This window comes from Mus musculus, chromosome 1 (assembly GCF_000001635.26).
Source record: "Mus musculus strain C57BL/6J chromosome 1, GRCm38.p6 C57BL/6J".
NCBI classification, from domain to species: domain Eukaryota; kingdom Metazoa; phylum Chordata; class Mammalia; order Rodentia; family Muridae; genus Mus; species Mus musculus.
This window is the reverse complement of record NC_000067.6, coordinates 139,304,387-139,327,274: the sequence shown is the minus strand read 5'-3', so window position 1 is coordinate 139,327,274 and position 22,888 is coordinate 139,304,387. Positions and strand designations below refer to the sequence as shown.

General features: G+C 39.7%; 1 protein-coding gene across 11 annotated transcripts in view; it reads left to right on the top strand.

The window, feature by feature from the left end:
* Crb1 (crumbs family member 1, photoreceptor morphogenesis associated) overlaps positions 1-22,888 on the top strand; it is a 202,668-nt gene that overhangs the window by 52,042 nt on the left and 127,738 nt on the right. For 8 of the 11 annotated variants that reach the window (XR_001783143.2, XR_001783142.2, XR_001783144.2 and 5 more), the window contains exons 4-5: positions 3,909-4,048; positions 12,522-12,704. The exons of 1 other annotated variant lie outside the window; for it this stretch is intronic. Coding sequence is in view for 6 of the 10 variants with exons in the window: in XM_017319071.2 (XP_017174560.1) it covers positions 3,909-4,048; positions 12,522-12,704 (323 nt within the window). In the remaining 4 variants the exon portion in view is untranslated. Of the gene's footprint in view, positions 1-3,908; positions 4,049-12,521; positions 12,705-15,713; positions 18,442-22,888 lie in introns of those variants that run through there. 2 more of the 11 variants (XM_006529217.4, XM_006529224.4) reach the window with 2 other exon arrangements.

The window sequence follows — 22,888 nt, the reverse complement described above, 5'->3', positions numbered from 1 at the left end:
AAACAAAATGACTTTTCCTCTATTTAATAAATCAGATATGTGGCTGAGGATGAAGTTCAGTGGTAGAGTACATGCCTAGTGTGTGCAAGGCCATGAGTTCAAGTCCCAATAGTGCATGTGTACACAACCTCCTCCCCTCCCCCCCCACACACAAAGAAACTCATAACTTCAAATCTAATTTCAAAATTACTGAAACTCAAAGAGTGCAAGAAAAGGCACGTGTGCTTCAGATATATCTGTAAGCTACTTAATAAGATAGTAATATTTTTAAATAGAGTAATAAAGTTGCACGTTTCTTTTTTAAAACTATGAAATGCCATTTTAAATCACAACCCATAATTTGATCTGACTTTTCCTAGCACTCAAATAATACGCCTTTGCTGGGAGTCTACACTCCTGGGGACAGCTTACTGGACACTTAGAGACAGAAGGGTTGGAATGGCTGAAACTTCCAAGGAAGTGAAAACCCTCTGCAGTGCATACTGTTCTTTCCAGAGAGCATCACAGCAGATAACACAGCGGTTTGGGTTCTCGTGGGAAGGCAAACACACTGGAAACTTGTGCTCGCTCGCTCTTTCTTTCTTTCTTTCTTTCTTTCTTTCTTTCTTTCTTTCTTTCTTTCTTTCTTCCTCTTTCTTTCTTTCTTTCTTTCTTTCTTTCTTTCTTTCTTTCTTCCTTCCTCTTTCTTTCTTTCTTTCTTTCTTTCTTTCTTTCTTTCTTTCTTTCTTTCTTTCTTTCTTTCTTTTAATTTACATTTCAAAAGTTATCGCCTTTCCTGGTTTTCCCTCCAAAAACCCCCTATCCCCTCCCCCTCCTCGCACTCCCCCCTCCACCAACCCACCCAAGAGGGAGTGCCTTTCATTCTCTACTCTTAAAGGTGAAATGACTTATTTCTTAATTTTATTGTTATATCTCCTAATACCTAACTTGGGAGAGGATTGAGATTATTTTTACACAATTAAAAATTAACATCTTTCCTATAATTCATGTGAGCAAATGGATGCTTGCATACCAAAGGAGCTTTTAAATGGAATCTTTAATTCTGTGAACTTAGATGCATTCCTTTAATATAGAACATGTGTCTGCAATACCGCACATAAAGTAGAGTTTAATATTTTAATCCTTATTGTTTATGGACATTCACGTGTGTGTGTGTGTGTGTCTGTGTGTGTGTGTCTGTGTGTCTCTGTGTGTGTGTGTAAGTTTGGGGATTAAACTCAACCCCCCAGGCTTGCACAGCAAGCGACTTCATGTGCTAAACATTCTTTCTAGTCCTAGTTTTTAGTATTTCTAATTACACAAAAACTATGAGCAGATTTTTTTAAACTAATTGAGTCATAAAAACCTTGTCCCTGCAACATCTGTCATTTCCAGATCCTTAAATAGTCCAGTATCAGTGCTTGGTGGTAAATATACACAGCCACAGAGACTGGATTATAAGTGTCCCGTGGTTGAAGCAGCCCCTCCAGATACCCTTTCTACCTCAATAAGTTTGCAGGCCCCGTTTTAATTTTTACAACCCTAAACTCTTGAAGAAAGAGGCATCACCTCAATTTAGAGCCACTTTAAATTAAAAACTCAACAATTATCCCCCAGTGGGTTGATTTGTGACACCGTGATTTAGATTTAGTCAATGAATGATTAGAAATAGAAAGACCCCTCTCTCACTACCACCACCATGGGAAAAGAGACACCTTGTGGATGGTGGTGTTCTTACATCAGTCAGGGCCAGAGCAGATGCCTTTGTTCATCCTGGTTTAATCCCTGCCTTGGTGGCCAAAGCAATGCCTAAGACTCATAAAAATCAAATCAAACCCAGGCAGCACAGTGTGGAAAGAGAAAGACAGAGACCTGTGCACCAAGTATGCCATGCTACCCAAAGACCTACATTCCATTGATTGATACAGGCAGGGCATAGACCCCTGCTTGCTGACACATCATGTATCACAGATGGAGGAAGTTACCCAGGGGCCTGGCAGCTACACACCTCAGGCTGCAGTGGGAGCAACCACGATGTGCGAGTGTGTGGTGGTCAGAGGTGAGAGTTAAAGAAGTGGAACAGCTTGAGCATCATAAAGACAGATGGAACTGGAAACTTGAGGGTGGAGAGGGATAGCCTGTTGTCAGTTGGCAGCCCTGCCACCTGGGGCCATGATGAGGTCCCAGCCAGAGTTGCCTCTGAGAACCAGGTTTGAATCCATGGCTACACAGCAGCAGAGGTCAGGGGTCTGTAATAATCTCTGAGGCTCATGCATGAAAATGTATGAAGCTCAAACATGGAAATGTCTCTGGTTAGGACAGCTGCCAGGGATCACGTGGATGTCTAGGGACTTCACATAACTGGCCCTGCCCCTCACAGCATGAAGGTCTCTGGAGAGCTGGCCCCATCTTTCACAAGCTGAGAACTCTGGCTAGTGGGCCCTGCACTTTACCTAAACAACACAGTAGAGTAGCTCCTGTTGGCTGAGGTGTGGTTGAGTCAGCCTTAGGGTTATGAGAACAGGAGAGCTGACATCACTCTCCACTCCTACATACCCTGCAGTAACCATGGAGAGCTGGCTCTGTGGTCATGAAAGCAGGAGACCTAGCCCTCTCCCCTCCTTGACTGTAACACTCAGAAGAGCAGGCCCTGCACTTCCCTGTGCAACAGAGTGGAGGTGGCCTTCATGGCCAAGGCACGGGTGAGCCAGCCCCAAGGGTAGCCCAGCTCTTCACAGGCTGCAGAACTTGGGAGAATGGGCACTGCACCTTGCATCTCAACTGGGCAGCATAGTAGAGCTGGCTCTTAGAAGCATGGGTACTGGTGAGCCAGTCCCAAGGGCATGTGAGCAGAAGAGCTGACCCTGCCACCTGCTTATGCCAGCATTGGGTGGCCTAGACAGAGCAGTGCTGGAGAGCTCACCCTGGTGGTACCAATAAAGTAGAGCCAGAGGTTTAACCAGCTCAGTTACTACCCAGGCCCAGATCCAAAGCTCTGAGTTGGCCCACCCCAAAATCTATATCATCTATGGATGGTTGGGATGCACAAAAAGATCAGTCCTGTTATTCCAAAGCTGCAGGATCTCCACGACAACAAGAGGATAACTGGGAGGAGTCCCAGTGAGGATTCAATATTGGTGGTGTCACAGAAGCCAAAGATCTGGAACCAGACAAATGACTCATTGCAATGAACATTTGCATGTGAAGATGTGTGGTTAGAAGGATATATGGTGGGACACATTGTGACATACTACAGTTTCCACCATGATATGTTTTCCATGCTTTGATTGTTTTGTTGTTGTTGTTGTTGTTGGTGGTGGTGGTGGTGGTGGTGGTGGTGGTGGTGGTGGTGGTGGTGGTGGTGTGTGTGTGTGTTATTTTGTGGAGGATGGGCAGATATGAAGGAACAGTGAGATGTGCCGATGAGTGGGACTGTGGTGCATAATGTGAAACTCACAAAGAGTCAATAAAAGGTTTAAAAAAAGGAAATAGACTAAAATATTCATGTAATAAAAAATAACACCGTAATCATAATATACTTAATTATGAGTACTTATATTTATTTTACCATTCAATTGTAACCCAGTATCCTGATATACAAGGGATGATGCAAGAGATGGTGTTTCTATCCTTTATACATATTTAATTACCATAATAATCTCGCAAGTGTCATAGTATTATTTATGCCTGAAAAAAGTTTCCAAATAGTATTACATGAATCTTTTCATGTCACTTTTCAAGTCAATAATACTAAGGTGTTGATGTGAAAACACATAACCATGTAGGTCTACAGAGATAACTCCATGGTGCTTTTGAGGTAAGTATGAACGCTCCACCATCTGTGTCACGTTGATGGATAAATGGAGACAAGATAAAGGTTGATCTCAAGATGACCAAGAGTTGATGTGAAAATTTCATTTGCTCTCCAGTTACCACTGTGACTGCACAGGTAGTGGATTCACAGGGATGCACTGTGAGTCCTTGATTCCTCTTTGTTGGTCAAAGCCTTGTCACAACGACGCGACATGTGAAGATACTGTTGACAGCTATATTTGTCACTGCCGGCCTGGTAAGTGACAAATACTTTATCGGGTTTTTGGTTTTTGTTTGTTGGTTTTTTTTCTTCATTTTTACTGACAGTAGAAACAAGTTGCTCATAGAAAGCAAAGTGAAAATTATTGTCATTAAAGCTACTAAGCCAACACTTTCTTCAGCTTTACTCCTTGAGTGGCACTCATCATTGTCCACGTAGTATTGATATTATACTATACACTGTATAAGGCCTACAACCCCAGCACCAGTAATGACTGGACCCCTCTAAGTTCAGAAACATGACAGTGGAAGCCTGAACTCCACATAGTTTTCCTGAAGAAACATTCGCCAGGTTTGTTTTCATCATCTACCTATTTTCCAGACACCAGAAATAAATAGAAGCAATGTGTTAACCTTTTAAGAGTTGCTCTTGTAATTCATGAAGTTAGTCAAGCTTATAATTATGCTGCCCAGACAATGTTATCAAATGCTTCCCCCAATATATAAAGGATACAATGGGCATTCTTATAAGATCAACAAGAATATAGGTTAAGCACATAAAAAAAAAAAACCTAGAGAAATAAACATATACCTAGAGAGTAGAGATGTTACAAGAACCATCATAAAGCAGATGGTAGTACTTGAGAAATATTTTTTGATACCCTCCCTCCAATTACTGAGAAATATTATTGGTAAGTGGAAAATATTTTATTTATTCTGGACAACAACTTAATGTGTTTTTAAATTTAATTTTCTTAATAAGATTTTGTTAATAGAAATGGCAACTATAGTATTTTCCCTCTGTTCTCTTTTAATCCACTAAGAAATATTGAAAGCTTATGAATACTCCATATTGTATAAAATAGACTAACTGTGTATCTAACACTGTTTCTACTGATTTTTTTATTCTTGTAAAAAAAAGAAAAGAGTTAACCCTGTATTGGAAAGCAGTCATGAGATGAGCCAATCCAGTTAGTAATAGCCTCTGGTTAAGAAATGTTTATTGTCTAGGGAATATTGAATAATACTTTTGATCAATGAACAAAAAGGAGTTTTGAATTCCCTGGTTTGCAAATTTCAGTATGCTATGTTTTCCTGTTTCAAAAAATGAATAGGAGATACCTGCTGTCCTCTGGTCATTGTTATGTTATCAAATACTGGTTTAATAAAAAACTATATCATTCTGTATTCTCATCACAATAAATTCAGTGTGAATGACACATTTAAAAGTATCTGGGAGCCAAAAGGGCATATGTAATTCTGACAGTAGTATAGTATGCTAAAATAGAAGTTGGGTACATTAAGGAGTTATCATGAAATTATATTAAAGAAAATATTACCATTTAGAAAATATGATTGAACATATATCATAAATGGACTCACTGACTCAAAGACTTTGAACAAGTTACACAGCTACTTTTCAGACTGATAGTTCACTCATTAAAAAGGCATTGACAATAGTGTTCACCCCCTTGAGTTGTTTTAGAAAAAAAAACAAAATCCAGTAATGAAATGTACGAATCTTAGCTCCGCTTAGAACATAGAGATCATTCAACAAACACTAACTAGTTAGTAAAATGGGATTGATCACTCTATGCCATATGATTAGCATCAAGCAGCATGCTATTTATTTTAGGAAGGAAGTGAGGGAGGGAAGGGGGAATGGAAAGGAAGAAATGTTGTAGGTGCACATTGAAGGGGCCTTGTCCCACCATAGAACTTTGGGTGGCTGTTGAAGACCATTTGACTGTGTTGGCTGGTGGTGGGGAAGTGAGGATGGGGAGAACAGCAGCCAGAGCTCAGAGACACTTGTGTACACTGCAAACATGGGTCAGGGGAGTCACATACCCTGACCTATTGATTTACAAAGAGTTCTCTTACTGCTTAGTGTAAGCTAGTTGAGTGAAATAAAACTAAGGAAGTGAGAGATTTTTATTTTTTTAAATATTTTTATTACATATTTTCCTCAATTACATTTCCAATGCTATCCCAAAAGTCCCCCATACCCTCCCCCCCACTTCCCTACCCACCCATTCCCATTTTTTTGGCCCTGGCGTTCCCCTGTACTGGGGCATATACAGTTTGCGTGTCCAATGGGCCTTTCTTTCCAGTGATGGCCGACTAGGCCATCTTTTGATACATATGCAGCTAGAGTCAAGAGCTCCGGGGTACTAGTTAGTTCATAATGTTGTTCCACCTATAGGGTTGCAGATCCCTTTAGCTCCTTGGGTACTTTCTCTAGCTCCTCCATTGGGAGCCCTGTGATCCATCCAATAGCTGACTGTGAGCATCCACTTCTGTGTTTGCTAGGCCCCGGCATAGTCTCACAAGAGACAGCTACATCTGGGTCCTTTCGATAAAATCTTGCTAGTGTATGCAATGGTGTCAGCGTTTGGAAGCTGATTATGGGGTAGATCCCTGGATATGGCAGTCTCTACATGGTCCATCCTTTCGTCTCAGCTCCAAACTTTGTCTCTGTAACTCCTTCCATGGGTGTTTTGTTCCCAATTCTAAGGAGGGGCATAGTGTCCATTATTTCTAACATTTAGTCCTTTCCACTACAGGTTTCTGCCACCTCTGAGTGAGCCCCCCCCCAAGCCTTCCCTATTGTCATAGTCTCTAGGATACAAAACTATTTGTTTATATGTTATGGTATTTTTTTTAATCACATCTATGAAAAAATACCTAACAGTGGCCAGAAGAGTCATGTAAGAGGTACACTACATGGGTATATTTAGCACTAATCCAAATCCGGGTATCTGTCTGAGATCACTGTGTGGATGGTGTGTTACCCTAGGTAGAAAAGTAAGGATGCCTTTGTACCCTTGCTCGCTGTTGTATATAATGAGATTCAGTGCTACAAACCTTTTTATAAGTAGGAAAAAAAAAAAAAAACAAACTATTGCTCTGATGGTAAAAACAGTCCTAAAGAACACGTTGGCAGAAATCACGGCTGCATTTGTCTAAAGTCCTTATTTCAAAAGTAAATAATTTTTTAGAAGTATCTCAAAACTTTATCACAGATGCTCAGATGGAATTGAATATGAAACAAAACAAAGCAAAACAAAACAAACAAACAATCCACATGCCCAGAGGATCTGATCCAGTCTCGTGGTGTTTCTTTGTACAGAGATTTATAGGGAAACTTGTTAAAAATATTGACTGCGGTCTTGACTGAAGGAGTCTATTTATATCTGGTTAAAGAGAACAGCAACTAAAATTCCCTCCAGAGCCTCGGTGGTGTGGACAGAACCGGCAAACACATAAATCAGGACTTCCCCCATGTTCCCTATTGAATGAGATAATGCACGAGCCGGAAAAGCAGGGAAGGATTTATTATAGTTCTAAATCTCTTCCTAACCTGCCTGGTGTGTGAGTCTGGAGTCTTAGAACAAAAAGAAAACTACAAGCAGCCTGTGCATCTTTCTTTCTTAATTTATCTCTCTCTCTCTTTCTTTTCTTCCTTCTTTCCTTCTTTCTTTCCTTCTTTCTTTCTTTCTTTCTTTCTTTCTTTCTTTCTTTCTCTCTTTCCTTTCTTTCTCTCTCTCCCTCTTTCTCTTCCTTCCTTCTCTCTCTCTCTCCCTCTCTCTTTCTCTTCCTTCCTTCCTTCCTTCCTTCCTCCGTTCCTTCCTTCCTTTTTAAAGAAAGTCCACTATATCAAACAAATCCTGACACAGAGCAACCTACTGTGAAGACTATTGTTTAGTAGTAGTTTATAAGTATGTAAGTATGAAGTGAAAGTGTTTTAAAAGCAGGCACTCTCATTGAAGACACACGAAGGGTTCTTTGGGGAGCGCACCATAAAGAACTGTGAGAGCTCTATCTGACCTGTTTCTTAGTTCCTTTATCCAATGCTTGAGTTTCTTCTTCAGATTGTTGAGAAAGGCCCCATGGGTTACATAAAATAAATATATTATACTATGGTGAAAGAAGATTTATGCTGTAGTTATTATTTGAAATAGGATCCACTCAAGAGTTTATTAGGGTTACAAAATGAGCAATCATATTGTTTTCTCATTACTGGCTCATTAATAGTTAATTCTCTAGTTATGCACTGAGCAGGTTTTAATTCAGTTGTTGTCATTTTAACCATTAATTAGTACTATTTATTCTCACTCAGCCATTGATTGAAGGTCAACTATTTATGTATTGCTGGGTAGTGAAGTGTTGAATAAAATACACACAGCCCTATTTATGTGGAGCTGACAATCTGTTGAAGCAGGCAACTATACACGCAAATAAACACATCATTAAAAGTTGTCAAAAGAGCAATGGAAGAAAAAGACTGAGAAAACTGACAGGAAACCAAGGCATTCTATTGTGTTGTGATCCGAGTAAGAGAGAAAAGTAACGTGAGGCAAAGTCTGAAAACTGAGGAAGAGTTGGCCAAGAAAAGGCTTGGAAGGGAATTTCCCAGGAGGAGAGAGAGCAGTTGTTAAGTCTGTGGGTAGGAAGCATCCTCAGGGAGAGTGGGAAGAGCGGACCGGGGTGGAAAGAACCCATCCAAGGGAGCTCTTAGGTTATATTAAGGATGTTATCCTATGTGAAAACAGGAAACAATGTTTATTATTTTAAACTAAAAAAAAAAGGCTATGGTTTGATCTCCAAGTTTTGTGAGTTAGGGCTATGAATTTTACCTTAACAATAAGTTTCTCGGTGAACTTAAGTCAACATTCCAGACGTTATTGGGCTGTAGGTCTGTGTCCCTTGAAAGACTCCCTGCATTTGTTGTACCGGCTTACAGAGTAACTGATGCTATTCAGTGTCCACCATCATAATGTCAGTATCCTGATTCATTTATATTTGGGGGTTCACACTACGCACAGCACAAGCAAACAAGATAATCCTCGTAATGGATAAAACATGAAAATGATAGAAAACATTTTGGGGACCAAATCTATTAACCTTGGTAGTAACTAGGGAAAATAACTAAAACAACAAAAGATCCGAGGTGATTTGGTGACAGCAAATATCCAATAAGTATTTAGATCTACTTGTGGGTGATATGACAGTGGTGCTGCCTTGGTGGCATCTGTCAATCTTGGCTACAATGACAAACATGTATAACCTAAAACACAGAAGCTCCACTTTCAGGCTTCAACTTCAAGGTTTTACCAAGACACACACTATTTCACTGTATACCTTGTTTCAACCTGTAAATGAATGCTTACACAGTCACACATTTTGGGACTCCTAGTGATGACGTATGAGTTAGATCTGTCATAGGAACTTAGAGTGAACAGGGAGTAAACACAGTAAGTCGTGAAAGGTAACATGGGAAACAATTCATTTATATTAAAGCCCGTCCTACACACTATAACCATATTTTTATAGATAGATGTGTGTAAAGACATGGAAGCAGATTGCACAGGGAAATTTTTTTGTGTTTGATATCTTAGTTTCTTATAAAATGGTAAGCCATTTATTTTTAAATTCTTAGCTGTAATTAAATTACCTAGCTAAATCTAGGAAGGTATAAAATAATCTACTTCTGCATGCTGGGTGGTAACGTTGACCTTACTCTGACCTTTAAGGGAAATCTTAGAGTTTCTATTGGTATGATGGCACAACATGACCAAGGCAGCTTAGGGAATAAAGGGTTTATTTTGTTTATATTTCCACATCTAGTTCATCACTAAAGTGACAATCTCTAACAGGGCACCAAACTGGAGGCAGAACCCATGGTGGAAAACTGCTTACTAGCCTGTTCCATCCTCAATGATGTATCTAGCTTGCAGCAAATTGACATAAATAGTTTTATGTCAGCACAAACTGACCTCTTGTCAGCTTGACATACATTCATGTCACTTGCTAAGAACCAGTCTCAGCTTGGAGAAGGGTTCTAAAACAAGGGGCATTTGAGAGCAGCGAAACAAACAACTCAAAGTCAAATCAAGTGTTACCAGCTGATGGCTGTGTTCTGCTTGAACACTGCTTCCCGAGTGTTCTCTCTGTGTTCTCCTTTCTCTGGAGATCCCCAGCTAGCTCTTTGCTTCAGACAGCATTTTTGCAAATCTAAAACCTCTCTGGATTACTCGTTTCTTGCAGATCAAAAGCCCAGTCTTTTATTTACATAGCAACTCAGTCTTTATTCCAGGTTCCTTTTTGATTACTCCATGAATCAACACCCCATGACACCAGCTCCTTGATTCTTAGAGAGAGCAAGTATAAGCACAGACAATAAGATAGCTGGGTGGGAGCCTGTCCTGAAATTACCATTCCTACCATGTCTGGGCCTGGACCTACATTCCCTCTGTTCTAGGTTGACCTTGAATTCAGAAATCTGCCAGCCTTTTGTCTGCCTGTCTTTGTATCTTTATGACAAGTTGGCTCATAGTGCAGCTGCCTCTGTTCCTTTAGATCTGTGAAGCAGCTCCTTATAAATTCATATTGTATCCTTATATTTTGCACAGTTGGGAAGTTATATATTTTCAAACTCATGTTCTCAGCGTTCTTTCTCACGGCTTTAAGGGGTGTCCTGAAGGTCACAGCATTCTCCATTTTGCTGAGACATAGTGTCTTCACCTCCTGGTCTCTTGCTGTCTCTAATTATTATAGTGTCATTAACCTTGACAGAGAGGACATTCCTCAAAGGAGGAGTGTGAAAATATGTACATTATTATAAAACAAACCTTTCATCCACAGCGACCAGCTACACTTGTGGAGGCCCACTCTCTGCTGGCTCTATTCAAGGGGAACAAGCGGTGTCATAACGTCCCTTATATATGGTCAAGCAGGACATGGCAATCACTGTTGAGTTGTAACTTTGCCTTCCTTGTTCATCCCCAAGATCACACCTTAGTATAAACACAATGTGAAACATTTTTACAAATGTAAAAAGTCCTACAGTCTCTTTTAAAATCTAAATTCACTCAAGTGTTTGTTCCTATAAAATTAAAACAAATTAAGTTAAATACTTTCCTATTTCAAGAGGTAAGAATAAGTGAATAGTCACAATAATACCAAAGCAAGACAATACAAATCACTCAATATTTAGTATCTGGGATGTGCTCATGATTTTCTGGGCTTCTTCAAAGGGCTGCAACTTCTTTGGCTCTACCCTCTGCAAAACACACAGAATATGTCCTAGGCTCCTGCTGGCTCCACTCCATACCTGCTGCTATCCTTGGTGGCTATCCAAGAATTGACAACTCTAAAATGCTGGGGTCCTTCGCTGCAACTGTGAAGTACTCTCACCAATACCCTCTCCTGGGCTTTCCTTCAAGGATACCATCCCTGAGACATGGTGCCAAAACTCAGCTGCTCTCCATGACCCCTTCATGCCTTCAAAACCAGTACCACTTGGGTGACCCTTACGCTACCAAATTAGGCTCCAGGCATAAAGTATAACCTTGGTCAGCTCTGAAACACAACTTGAATGTGTTGACTCTAAGGAAATAAATACTTCTCAGAAGATTCCACTTCAATACTGCTGGTCTCTTGTTTAATCTATATATATATATATATATATATATATATATACACATACATATACACACACACACACACACACACATATATCAAAGATTTTACTTCAGTTGTTCTGGTATCTTGTTAACCACAGCTGATTTTTCTGCCCCAGATAAACTGAACCATAGAGTCTTAACTTAAAATAGCACACAGCCACGATAGAGCCATTAAGAGACTTTCGAACTTCCTTCTGAAACTTTACAAGGCAGGCTCCAATGTGTGCATTTCTTTCAGTTCTATTATCTTCCAAACTCCCACACAACAGTCCACCAAGCTTTGAATGCCCAACAGCTTTTCGAGCCCAAAGGTCCAAAGTCTTTCCATCGTCCTCTCCAAAACAAGGTGGTCAGATCTCTGTCACAGAAATACTCCACTATACTGGTACCAATTTCTTACTCTAACCTTTAAGGGTACCTTAGGGTTTCTGATGCTGTGATAAAAATACAGTGACCAAAGCAACTTGTGGAGGGGAGGGTTTGCTTAGCTAGTACTTCCATATCTAGTCCACCAATGAAGAAAGCCAGGGCAGGAACTCAAACAGAGCAGGGACCTGGAGGTGGGAGCTGATAGCGAGGCGAGGCAGTGGAGCAGTGCTCGCTGATTTGCTTCTTCCTTGCTGATGACTCAAAAGGGACTTGGGGTTGGCTATGCGGATCCTGCTGCCTTTTCAGATATTCTCTTTAAAAGTTTCATTTTAAAAAATGATAAATTGAAGTTAATGGTTTTCCATTTTATGCAATGTTCAGATTAAATCATGCCTACCTTGAAATTCTACTATATTTCAAGCCTCATAGGTTAAACCTTTCTAAAAAAGTATTGACCAAAATCGTACATTTTTAAAAAATTTATTATGTATCCCTTATCCATTGCTACTAGAATCTGCTTCCATGTAGTATCCTGTTATTGGCTTCTCCTGCTAGCTTTTTTGAGGGTGGGCACCTTGCTAATTGGCACCGGCACAGTGGTCAGCCTCTTCTAAGACATGTGCCTGGCATTCCTGAGCTTTGACTAAGCAGCTTCTCTAAACTTTTATCCTGCAGGATACACAGGTGCCCTGTGTGAGACAGACATAAATGAATGCAGTAGCAACCCCTGCCAATTTTGGGGGGAATGTGTCGAGCTGTCCTCAGAGGGTCTATATGGAAACACTGCTGGCCTGCCTTCCTCCTTCAGCTATGTTGGAGCCTCGGGCTATGTGTGTATCTGTCAGCCTGGATTCACAGGTGAGGCAAATGAAGTGGGAAATGATTCCCTGTGTTTTATAGCAGAGAATGGATAATTAGAAGGAAAACCTGTGCTGTGTAAACTCTGGTGCCATGGCACAAAGGGTCCCCCTTGTGGGCATGAGAAATAACTTGGACCACATGTAACTCCTTAGCTCATAGGGAAAACATAAAGAATGGGGATGGAAATGGATAAAATGGGACACATTTTATTGAGAATTGCTGTCCACCTCAAAGTCTTCAGCCTAGAAGTAAACGCTATCAGTAATTTCATGTGACCAAATTTGAGAATGTTTAGTTTTATGGTTTATTCACATTTGCTAGAAATGTTATAGTTATGAATATGTGCATGAAGGACAATTATCTAGTTTCAAATAATCTTGCTAAACTATTCTGCAGCTAAAGTCAATGAAAATATCAAATTTCAGTGGCTTCTCTTCCTTCTGAAGCACCGTCTCTAAAACCGAAGGTTCTTGTGTGTCTATTTTCCACGGAAAAGAGGCATTTGTATCTAGTGTGTGCTCTGAAACTTCCAGAACTTTTGAAACAACCCCTCAAAGTGTTAATAAGTAGTAATTTACCCACGACTGCTAGATATCAAAGAGAAAGGTAATGGAAATCTAGTCTTCTACCCTATCTTTTTCTCCGTAGATTAAACCTGTACTTCAGGAAATACCCTAGTTGTTGCTGGGAATGTCTAGGAAAAGATAACGATGAAAAAAGACCTAGGATTCCCTTGATTTTCCTATTTCCTATATGAAGACAACAAATTTTGATTTGTGGTGGTTTTGTCTAGTTCCTGTAGGAGCTTTTTCTGGAGGCAGCATCAGGATAAAACATATAATCTCTGACCAGATTTTAACACACATGCTTTTGTTGTGCCATGAAGCATTTGTGAACCTGATGCAATGATAGTAGGGTCTCTTTATCACAATCTAGAGTTTGGGCTTACTCACTGTTTGAACGTAGGACAGTTTAGTGAAGCTGCCCCAAACTCTCATCAGGACAAGGTTTTATAAGAACTGGAAATAAGTGAGGAGGTGTCTCTCCTGGCAAGCATCTAACTGAATATCTATTGTAAGCTGACAGGTGGATGCTCTGAAGCAAGACCATATACAATCACAAGTGGTCTGAAAATACATCGGAAACAATCAGACTAATCCTTGATTAACTGTTGCTAGGAAGTAGCTATGGGGTAACTCTGGCCAAGGACAAGCTATGAGGTCCTTTCTGGTACCTGGGTGCAGTGGATTCAGCTGTGGGCCACGTTCTCAAGCTTTTTGTCTTTGTTTTTCTTTTCTTTTAAGACAGAGGCCAGTTCCAAGATGGAATAAGTTTGGCCTCTCACTCTTACCTTAATTTTTAGATTAATCTTGTAATATGTCTTATTTTCTAATCATGTTGACCTGTAGGAATCAATATGAGCTGTGAACATATAGGTTTGTCTGTAATATATTTGTGTAGTTACCTCACCCATAAGAATAATTCATTATCCCATTTCTATTTCATACTCTTATCTCCTTTTCTTCTTTTGAAGTTATTTGAATTGGGTATATTGATGCATTTTATACAGCTACTTTGCATTTTTCTGGGAACAGAGTGGAGATTATAGTCCAGTATCCCCAAATATTAGGTTTGGGGTTATACAAAGGAGATTCAATCAAAGTGGGAAGCCATTGTTTTTGTGCTTTGACAGAAACCAATATGGCTGTTCAACAAGAGGTATAATGTTCCTGAAAAGTCAGAATTGATGGAAAGCTGACAAGAATGACTATGTTAGTTAAAACACCTGCCTATGGCTTAGTGAATTAGTATTTTTGTTTATGTGGAATTCCAAAATTGTGTTCCCGTCATCAACCTTTACCCAGTGATAAAGTTATCATACTCTTCCACACTTCCCCAAGGAACCCCTTCGTACTTCCCCCAGCAACGTGTAAGTGATTGATCTCTTCAGATTTCATTGGTCTTGGCAGTCTCTGTGTTGTTGAGTGAGATTTTCCATGTATATCCACGAGGTCTCATTGAATGTGTTACCCACGTATTCTGTGCCTTTACCAATTTTCTGTCTGGACAGCTTTCTATTCACTTAGAAAAGAGACTTGAAATCCCTGCCTACAGTGTCAGACTCATTTCTTCTTTCTGCTCTATCAAGTTTTGGTTTATCTATTTTTGAGGCTCTGTTATTTGCTGCACATTTTATAGTTATTGTATCTCCCCAGGGGTTGATCCTTCTGCCATTATACAATAACCCTGTTTCTGTATGAATTTACTTTGACATCTACTTTATGTAATGTTACTGTAACCACCCTGAAATTTTACAAATTAGGTTTCCATGTCATATCTTTCCCTTTCTCATCTATCCTCTACCTACCTGTGCCACTGAATTTGTGGTTCATTGTAAAAGCACATTAAGGAGCATATTATTGAGTTGATTTTAATCTTTGTCTTGTGTATTTAGATAATTTTAAGTTTTTGTATATTAGATATAATCTATTCTTTGCTTTCTGTTTGATTGGTGGTTTTATTCGAGTTCCTGTGAGTTACTTGGCTCATTTTTAAGATTCTATCTTGATTTTATTTATCATATGTTATATAAATTTCATAGTGGTTTTTTTGTGCTTGTCTTACCAATGTTCCACCACTCTAAGGTGAAGTATGTAAACTTGACATCTACTTAGGCCTCCCTCTAGGGTATCATTGTTTTGAAGATCACATGATGTTGTGATTTATATTTTAATGACTAATGTGATTTTAAAAAAATAATATTACCTATATTTTGCTCTATAATTTTTTCTTTCATCCTATGGTCTCATTTTTTTTAAATTTTCTCTCTACTCATTAAGAGCTTATAATTTTAGGGGTGACTCAGAGTTAGGAACGACTTCTTTTATTTTATTTTATTTTATTTTTTTGTCTGACAAAGAATTTATTGTCCACTTATCCTAGAAGGAGATTTTGCTAAATATAGAACTTGTTTATGACAGTTAATTTTATTTAGAATTGTATGCTACATTCCTCTGTACACCATAGTTTCCTTTTAATATAATGCTTTTTCATTTTTTTTCAGAATTTTTTACATGTATACAATGTATTTCAATCATATTCATCCTCCCATTACAATTCTTCCTGGAGCCCTTTCCCAATAGGTCCCAGCTGATTTTATGCCCTGCCCCTGTTAAATCACTGAGTAAATTAATGCTGCCCATATGCATGTTGCTACCAACTTAAGTATGGTTATTCAACCAGAGACCATGCTCCTCAGGAAATCTGACTCTTTCCACTAGAAGCCATAGGTTGTCGATAGCTCTTCAGCAAGGGATTGGGGCTCACTACTCCTTTTCCATCAATGATATGGTGTTAACTGGCTTGGTCATCTGCAAGTCTTGTTCAGGTGACCACAACTCTGGTGGATTCATGAGTGACACAATCTTTTCTTATCCAGAAGATAGAATTTCACCCCAGTCCACCTCTGAATCTAATCTTTTTGTCCCCTCATTTGTGATATTCCCAGAGTCTTGAGGGAAGAGTGAGTGAAATGCATGTCTCATTTGGCTCAGACTCGATTGAATTGATGCCTGTTTACACATTGATCACCTGTGACTCTCTGTAGTCGTTACCCTCCACCACAGAAAGATTATCAGATGAAGACCAATAGCCACATTATTGTGTAGCTATAGTCTAGAGAGATCCATATTTTTAAGACACTTTGCTGTTGTATGCATTTAGCAAAATGGCAGTAGTAGGCTCACCCATGGAGCCTATAGTTCCCCAAGTAAGAATTCTTGTCCGGAAGTACAGTGCTAAACATGTTGCCTTCTATGAATAGGCCTTAAGTCTTAAATCAGAAATCAATTGCTTACCTTCATCACATTTACATCATTATTTTACCCATTGCCTTATCTTGCCAGGCTGTTCAACATAGCTTACAAAGTCTGCAGCTGTGTAAGATTGCTGATGACTATTCTTCCTCGGCATCCTACACAGTACCTTCCTGAACTATGAAAGCTATCCAAAGAGCAGAAACTTCCATAGCAGTACCAGCTTTACTCTACATGTCATAGACCAAAGTGTGGAGCATCTTCTAATTCTAAAGGTGGAAGTGGAGCCTCAATAGCACTGAGGAATAGGCAACCTGTGCACCTACCTGAGGCGATGGTGAGGTTCTGACCTGGACTGCTGCCCAGAGCCACGTCTGACTCCTTAGACTTGCTGCAGTTAGGATCTGTGTTGATGTCTGTAGCCCGGGTTACCACCAAAGGCCAAATGGATGTCCATGGTCTGCACTGCCATCAAAGACCATGTGGACATCTGAGAGCAGTATATGCTGATCTGGGTGGCTTTTGCTGCCACCCAAGGCCACTGGGATATTCAAGCCCATTCTGCTGCCAGAAACTGGGTCTGGGTCTGTGGTCAGTTCTATTGCAGTTGATGTCCCAGGCCATTTTACAACCAAAGGCTATACAGATGTTCCTGGTCTGGACTGCCACCTGAGGCACTGTGCTGAGCTGGTCCTGTCCTCATCTGGGCAGCACCACAGAGCTGACCCTGGTGGCATGTGGGCAGGTGAGTTGGCCCCAAAGGCAGGAGAGCAAAAGAGCTAATAATTCTGCCCCTTGCTGGCTGTGTCACTGAGTGAGCTAGCCTATACTGTGCTAAAGAGCTCACCCTAATAGTATAGGCACAGAAAAGCTGGCATGCTAACCAAATCAGCTACCACGAAGGCCCAGATCCAGGGCTTTGGGTTGCTCCACCCCAATATCTACCCTACATGAACTGCTGGAGCATGTGAAAAGGTGGTCCTGCAGATTCAAACCTCAAAACTCATCTAGATGAACATTTGCAAGTAAAGATGTGTAGAAAAAGGATATACTGTGTGACACACTGTGACACACTACAGTTTCCACGATGTGATTTTTAAAAATTATTCTTCTTATTTTATATTCTTTTCATGGGGGGGTGCAGCAAAGGCAGAGAGGAAATACAGAGGGACAAGGAGATGAGTGAGATTAGGATGCATGATACGCATTGATTCACAATCAATTAAAAACAGAAAATTTAAATGGAGCTACCGCACACTAGGAATTAATGTTCCTCCTAGTAGTCAACTAAAAACCAATGCCAGGTATGGGATACCTCCTCTTAAGTTGTTAGTGAGGATTTTCTCAGAAATCCTTCTCAATATAATCTATTGTAGTCAGTCGTGTTTGAGACAAAAGAGACACCCTCTACCACTGAGGTGATGTGGTTTCTTTCTTTATCTTTAGTTTTTCGTTTTGTCTTATCTTCCCTTTTCTTTTAGTTTTCAGAAGTTAATTTATAATGTACTTTCATGTTCCTTTGTATTTGAGTTTATCCTCCCAGTGATAACTCAGTATGCCAACAAGCTTTTTTGTTGTTGTTGCTATGACAACCAGCTGTGATTAATCTGTTCCATAAGAAGGCTTATTTTGTTTGGTAGTTTTAAGTCTGTGATGACGTGATGCCACTGTCTTTGCCATTGTGTTGAAGGGAGACATTATGCTGGACAGTGTGTAGCAGAGGAGGTTACCTTACTGTACGGCAGCAAAAAATAAGAAAGAAAGGGGATAGGAGACACTGGAATCCTGATTCAAAGCAGTGCACCAAATTTAGCTTCACTAAGCTCCATCCTCAACGATTTCTCCACATCCCAAGGGGCCTCGGAACAGTGACTGGTAGGACTGAAGTTAAAGATCCGTGGGAGTAAAGAGGCTTCTGGGTAAGTGTTGTGATAGGCTTCTCCTTACCACTGAAAGACAGAGCATGGAACTGCAGCATAGTCCCCTTTGCTGAGGTCCTCCAGGGTGAGGGTGCAAGCATTCCACGGGTTGTTGAGGGAGAAAAAGACAAAGTAAAGTAGTACAGAGATGTATTTGTGCTCACAATGCCAGACAGAATTTAATGGAAATTATAGGAACCTAAATAGCTCAATAAATTAGTATTTTATGCAAGTGTATGTGCTGTGTATGAAAACTGAAAAGAAGTTCTGATGACCTGTATTTTGTCCTTGAACTATTCTCTCCAACATGAATTTGAAACTCCTGACTTATATTTAAGGGTTAAAGCTCTTTTGATTCCTCAGAATATTGTTATATGAATAGCTTTAACAAGTTTCTAAACCATTTCATAATGAAGTCCTACTTTCAACTCTAACTGTGTCTCTTCAACTCCAATTAGCATCTATTCCAACACTGGCATCTCTGTAAAGCTACATTGTCACTTCTGGGGCTGCTTCACCCATCTGCTCTCTGTGTGGAAAGACTGAGGTGGGCAGCAGGGGATCCTGAATGTACTGGCTTCAAACCTATAAGCAGGGTTCCTCACAAAACACCCGATGAGAGCCACCTGGCACAGTGGCTACACACAGAGCACCGGTCCTCAGGTTCAACTGTTTAAGCAGTTGCTAAAAATGTATCCATTTTTTTTTCCTAAAAAATTAAAGCCTGTGCCATGCAAGAATTAATTTCTGTTTTTTTTTAAACCTAAATCCAACTAAAATAGCCATATAGGACCAAACATCATCCAGAGCTTCACATAGGCAGGAAGCAAAGAAGCTTATGACATAATCAATATCTTCTGGTAAAGTGAAATTTCCAATAGAATTTTTCCAACATCATCCTAGGCTCATTGTTCTAGAAATATATTTTTTTCTTAAAATTCAAAATTAGTGATAGAGATTCTAAGTAACTTGAATAAACTTCTTTTTTGAGGTAAGGCTTCATTATGCAGCCCTGGTTCACCAAAACTCACTATGTCCTATGTAGACAAGGGCCATCTTGAACAAAAAAATATACCTGTTGCTGCCTCCCAACTGTTGGGCTTAAAGTATGAGCCACCACAATTGGTCCTACTGAACAGATATTTCATACATGTAAAATAAACCCTGGCTCTAAATATCGAACATTACAGGCAAGAGTATAAATGAGTCATGATAGAAGACCTAAAGCTGATTTTTTTTCTAGTTTCAACTTTATCAAAGTTTTTCTTTCTTTTCTTTAACTGTGTGTGTGTGTGTAGGCATGTGTGTGTAGGTGAGTGTGTGTAGGTATATATGTATATGTGTAGGTGTGTGTGCATGTGCCCATGTGTGTTTTAAATTTCTATGTTTTCTGTAAAGATTAAAGTAGGTATACCATCTCTTTGTAGAAAGATTAATTTGAAAAGCCTACTTATTGAATGATTGCCGCCATTTATGAAAATATGAAAGTAACAGGAGAAATGTAGTGAGCATGTTGTGAGCAAATAATCATCAGACAACTCCGAGATCTGTGTCCTGACCAACAAATCTAATTAAATAATTATATTACTAAGACAAAAGAACATAGCTATGGCATATACATATACATAGGGTTCTTCAGCAGGAAGTTTATAACTGAGGTCTCAGCCATCCACATCATCATGCTACAGGCACTGACTTCAAGACTCAAAACTTGACCTGGGGATATTTTATACAAAGGTCTTGTTTTCTTTTTTTAATTTTTAAAAATTTTTATTGACAGATAGCATATGCTAATCATTTGGAAATTTAAAAATCCATTTTAGGAAAGTACACAGGAAATAAGTAAATTAAGTTTTATCAGCAAATTTGGAGAAACTGTTAAATATATTCTTCCTTAAAATAGCATTCTAAGTCATCATAACATCCAATGTATATTCATGTGTATTTAAAATGAAGTATACTATTTTTTAAGAAACATTTTTGGGGAAAATGCTTTCCATACAGCATGCTGCCTCCCTCTTCTTCTTTCTTCTTCTTCTTCTTCTTCTTCTTCTTCTTCTTCTTCTTCTTCTTCTTCTTCTTCTTCTTCTTCTTCTCCTTCTCCTTCTCCTTCTCCTTCTCCTTCTCCTTCTCCTTCTCCTTCTCCTTCTCCTTCTCCTTCTCCTTCTCCTTCTCCTTCTCCTTCTCCTTCTCCTTCTCCTTCTCCTTCTCCTTCTCCTTCTCCTTCTCCTCCTCCTCCTCCTCCTCCTCCTCCTCCTCCTCCTCCTCCTCCTCCTCCTCCTCCTCCTCCTCCTTCTATATTTTCTTTATTTACATTTCAAATGTTATCCCCTTTCCTAGTTTCCCCTCTGAAAATCCCCTATCCCCTTCCTTCCTCCCCCTTGCTCCCCAACCCACCTACTCCAGCTTCCTAGCCCTGGCATTCCCCTATACTGGAGCATAGAACCTTCACAGGACCAAGGACCTCTCCTTCCCATTGATGACTGACTAGGCCATTCTCTGCTACATATGCAGCTAGAGCCATGAGTCCCACCATGTGTTTTCTTTGATTGGTGGTTTAGTCTCAGGGAGCTCTGGGAGTACTGGTTAGTTCATATTGTTGTTCCTCCTATGCAAAGCAATTTGGCGGTTCCTCAGAAAGTTGGACATAGTACTACTGGAAGGTCCAGCAGTACCACTCCTGGCCATATGCCCAGAAGATGCTCCAACATGTAAAAAGGACACATGTTCCACTATGTTCATAGCAGCCTTATGTATAATAGTCAGAAGCTGGAAAGAACCCAGATGTCCTTCAACAGAAGAATGAATATAGAACATGCAGTACATTTACACAATGGAGTACTACACAGCTATTAAAAACAATGAATTTATGAGATTCTTAGACAAATAGACAGATCTGGAGGATATCATCCTAAGTGAAGTAACCCTATCACAAAAGAACACACATGATATGCACTCACTGATAAGTGAATATTAGCCCCAGAAGCTCAGAATACCCAAGATACATATGCAAAACACATGAAACTCATGAAGAAGGAAGAGCAAAGTGTGGATACTTCGATTCTTCTTAGAAGGGGGAACAAAATACCCATGGAAGGATTTACAGAGACAAAGTTCAGAGCAGAGACTGAAAGAAGGACCATCCACAGACTGCCCCACCTGGGGATCCATCCCGTGAACAACCACCAAACCCAGACACTATTGCTGATGCCAACAAGTGCCTGCTGACAGAAGCCTGATCTAGCTGTCTCTTGAAAGGCTCTGCCAGTACAAATACAGAAGTAGATGCTCACAGCCATCCATTAGATGGGGACCCTGTGCTTTGAGGAATGCACTTCAGCATTCCTCAAAGCACAGGGTCCCCAATGAAGGATCTAGAGAAAGTACCCAAGGTCTTGTTTTCATGCAACAGATAGGGTCACCCACACTTCAAGAACTTTCTAACAACAGCAAGATGCTTGTTAGAGTGAAATGTTGAAACTTTTTAAAGACAAGTCTGATGATCATGGAAGTTGTGCTTTAAGCAGATCACACTACAAGCCCTAATTAACTAAATTTGCTTCTCAGAATACATCTTGCTATCTCTCAAAGTTGTCTTTAAGCATGTTAGTTATGTGTAGGAACACTATTAGTGGGTACTGTTTGACCTTACCATCAGTTCTAGATAGCCATTTTGTAGCAACTGTTTGCTAGTAGAATTTTTCTGACATTAACAGAGGGCAGGATTTCAGGCAAGGCATCTTAGAAGCACCTGCCTTATACTGCATCCTCTCCAAAATGCAACATATGTGTCAGCAGGTCTCAGTTCAAGCATAAGTTTTTAAAACCTTGGGATGACTGATTCTCTTATTGAGTTATTAGATATCTCTTTCCTAAACCATGTTTTGTTAGATCTTGTGTTATCTTTAATAAGAAATATTGTATTAAAAATAAAAGAAAGGAAGAAAAAGAAATAGCAAAGATACTCAACTTGTAGTAGGCAAGATTTATTTTATTTTAGTTCTTAGTTTGAGAGATTTCAGTTCATGATTGATTGGCCTTTTTTTTTTTTTTTTTTTTAGTTTCAGTCCTCAGTCAAGCAAGCATCATGTCATAGCTTCAGCATTCCTCAAGACTTAGAACCAGCACATGAATAAAGCAGAAGAGGAGATAGATATCCAGCCCTTTAACAATTTCATTGTTTCCATGGCCAACTTGACCAGCTTTGTCTCTCCAATGTGTTACTGAGCAGGACAGTACCTGTTAATCTTATCCTTCCAACTACTCTACACTTGCAAGCAATTTGAATGTGGCTGTAGAAAGTTTCAAAGGCCATATATTAAACCATGGGTTTCTTTCTTTCTTTCTTTCTTTCTTTCTTTCTTTCTTTCTTTCTTTCTTTCTTTTTTTGTTTTTGTTTGTTTCGTTTTATTAGGTATTTTCTTCATTTACACTTCCAATGCTATCC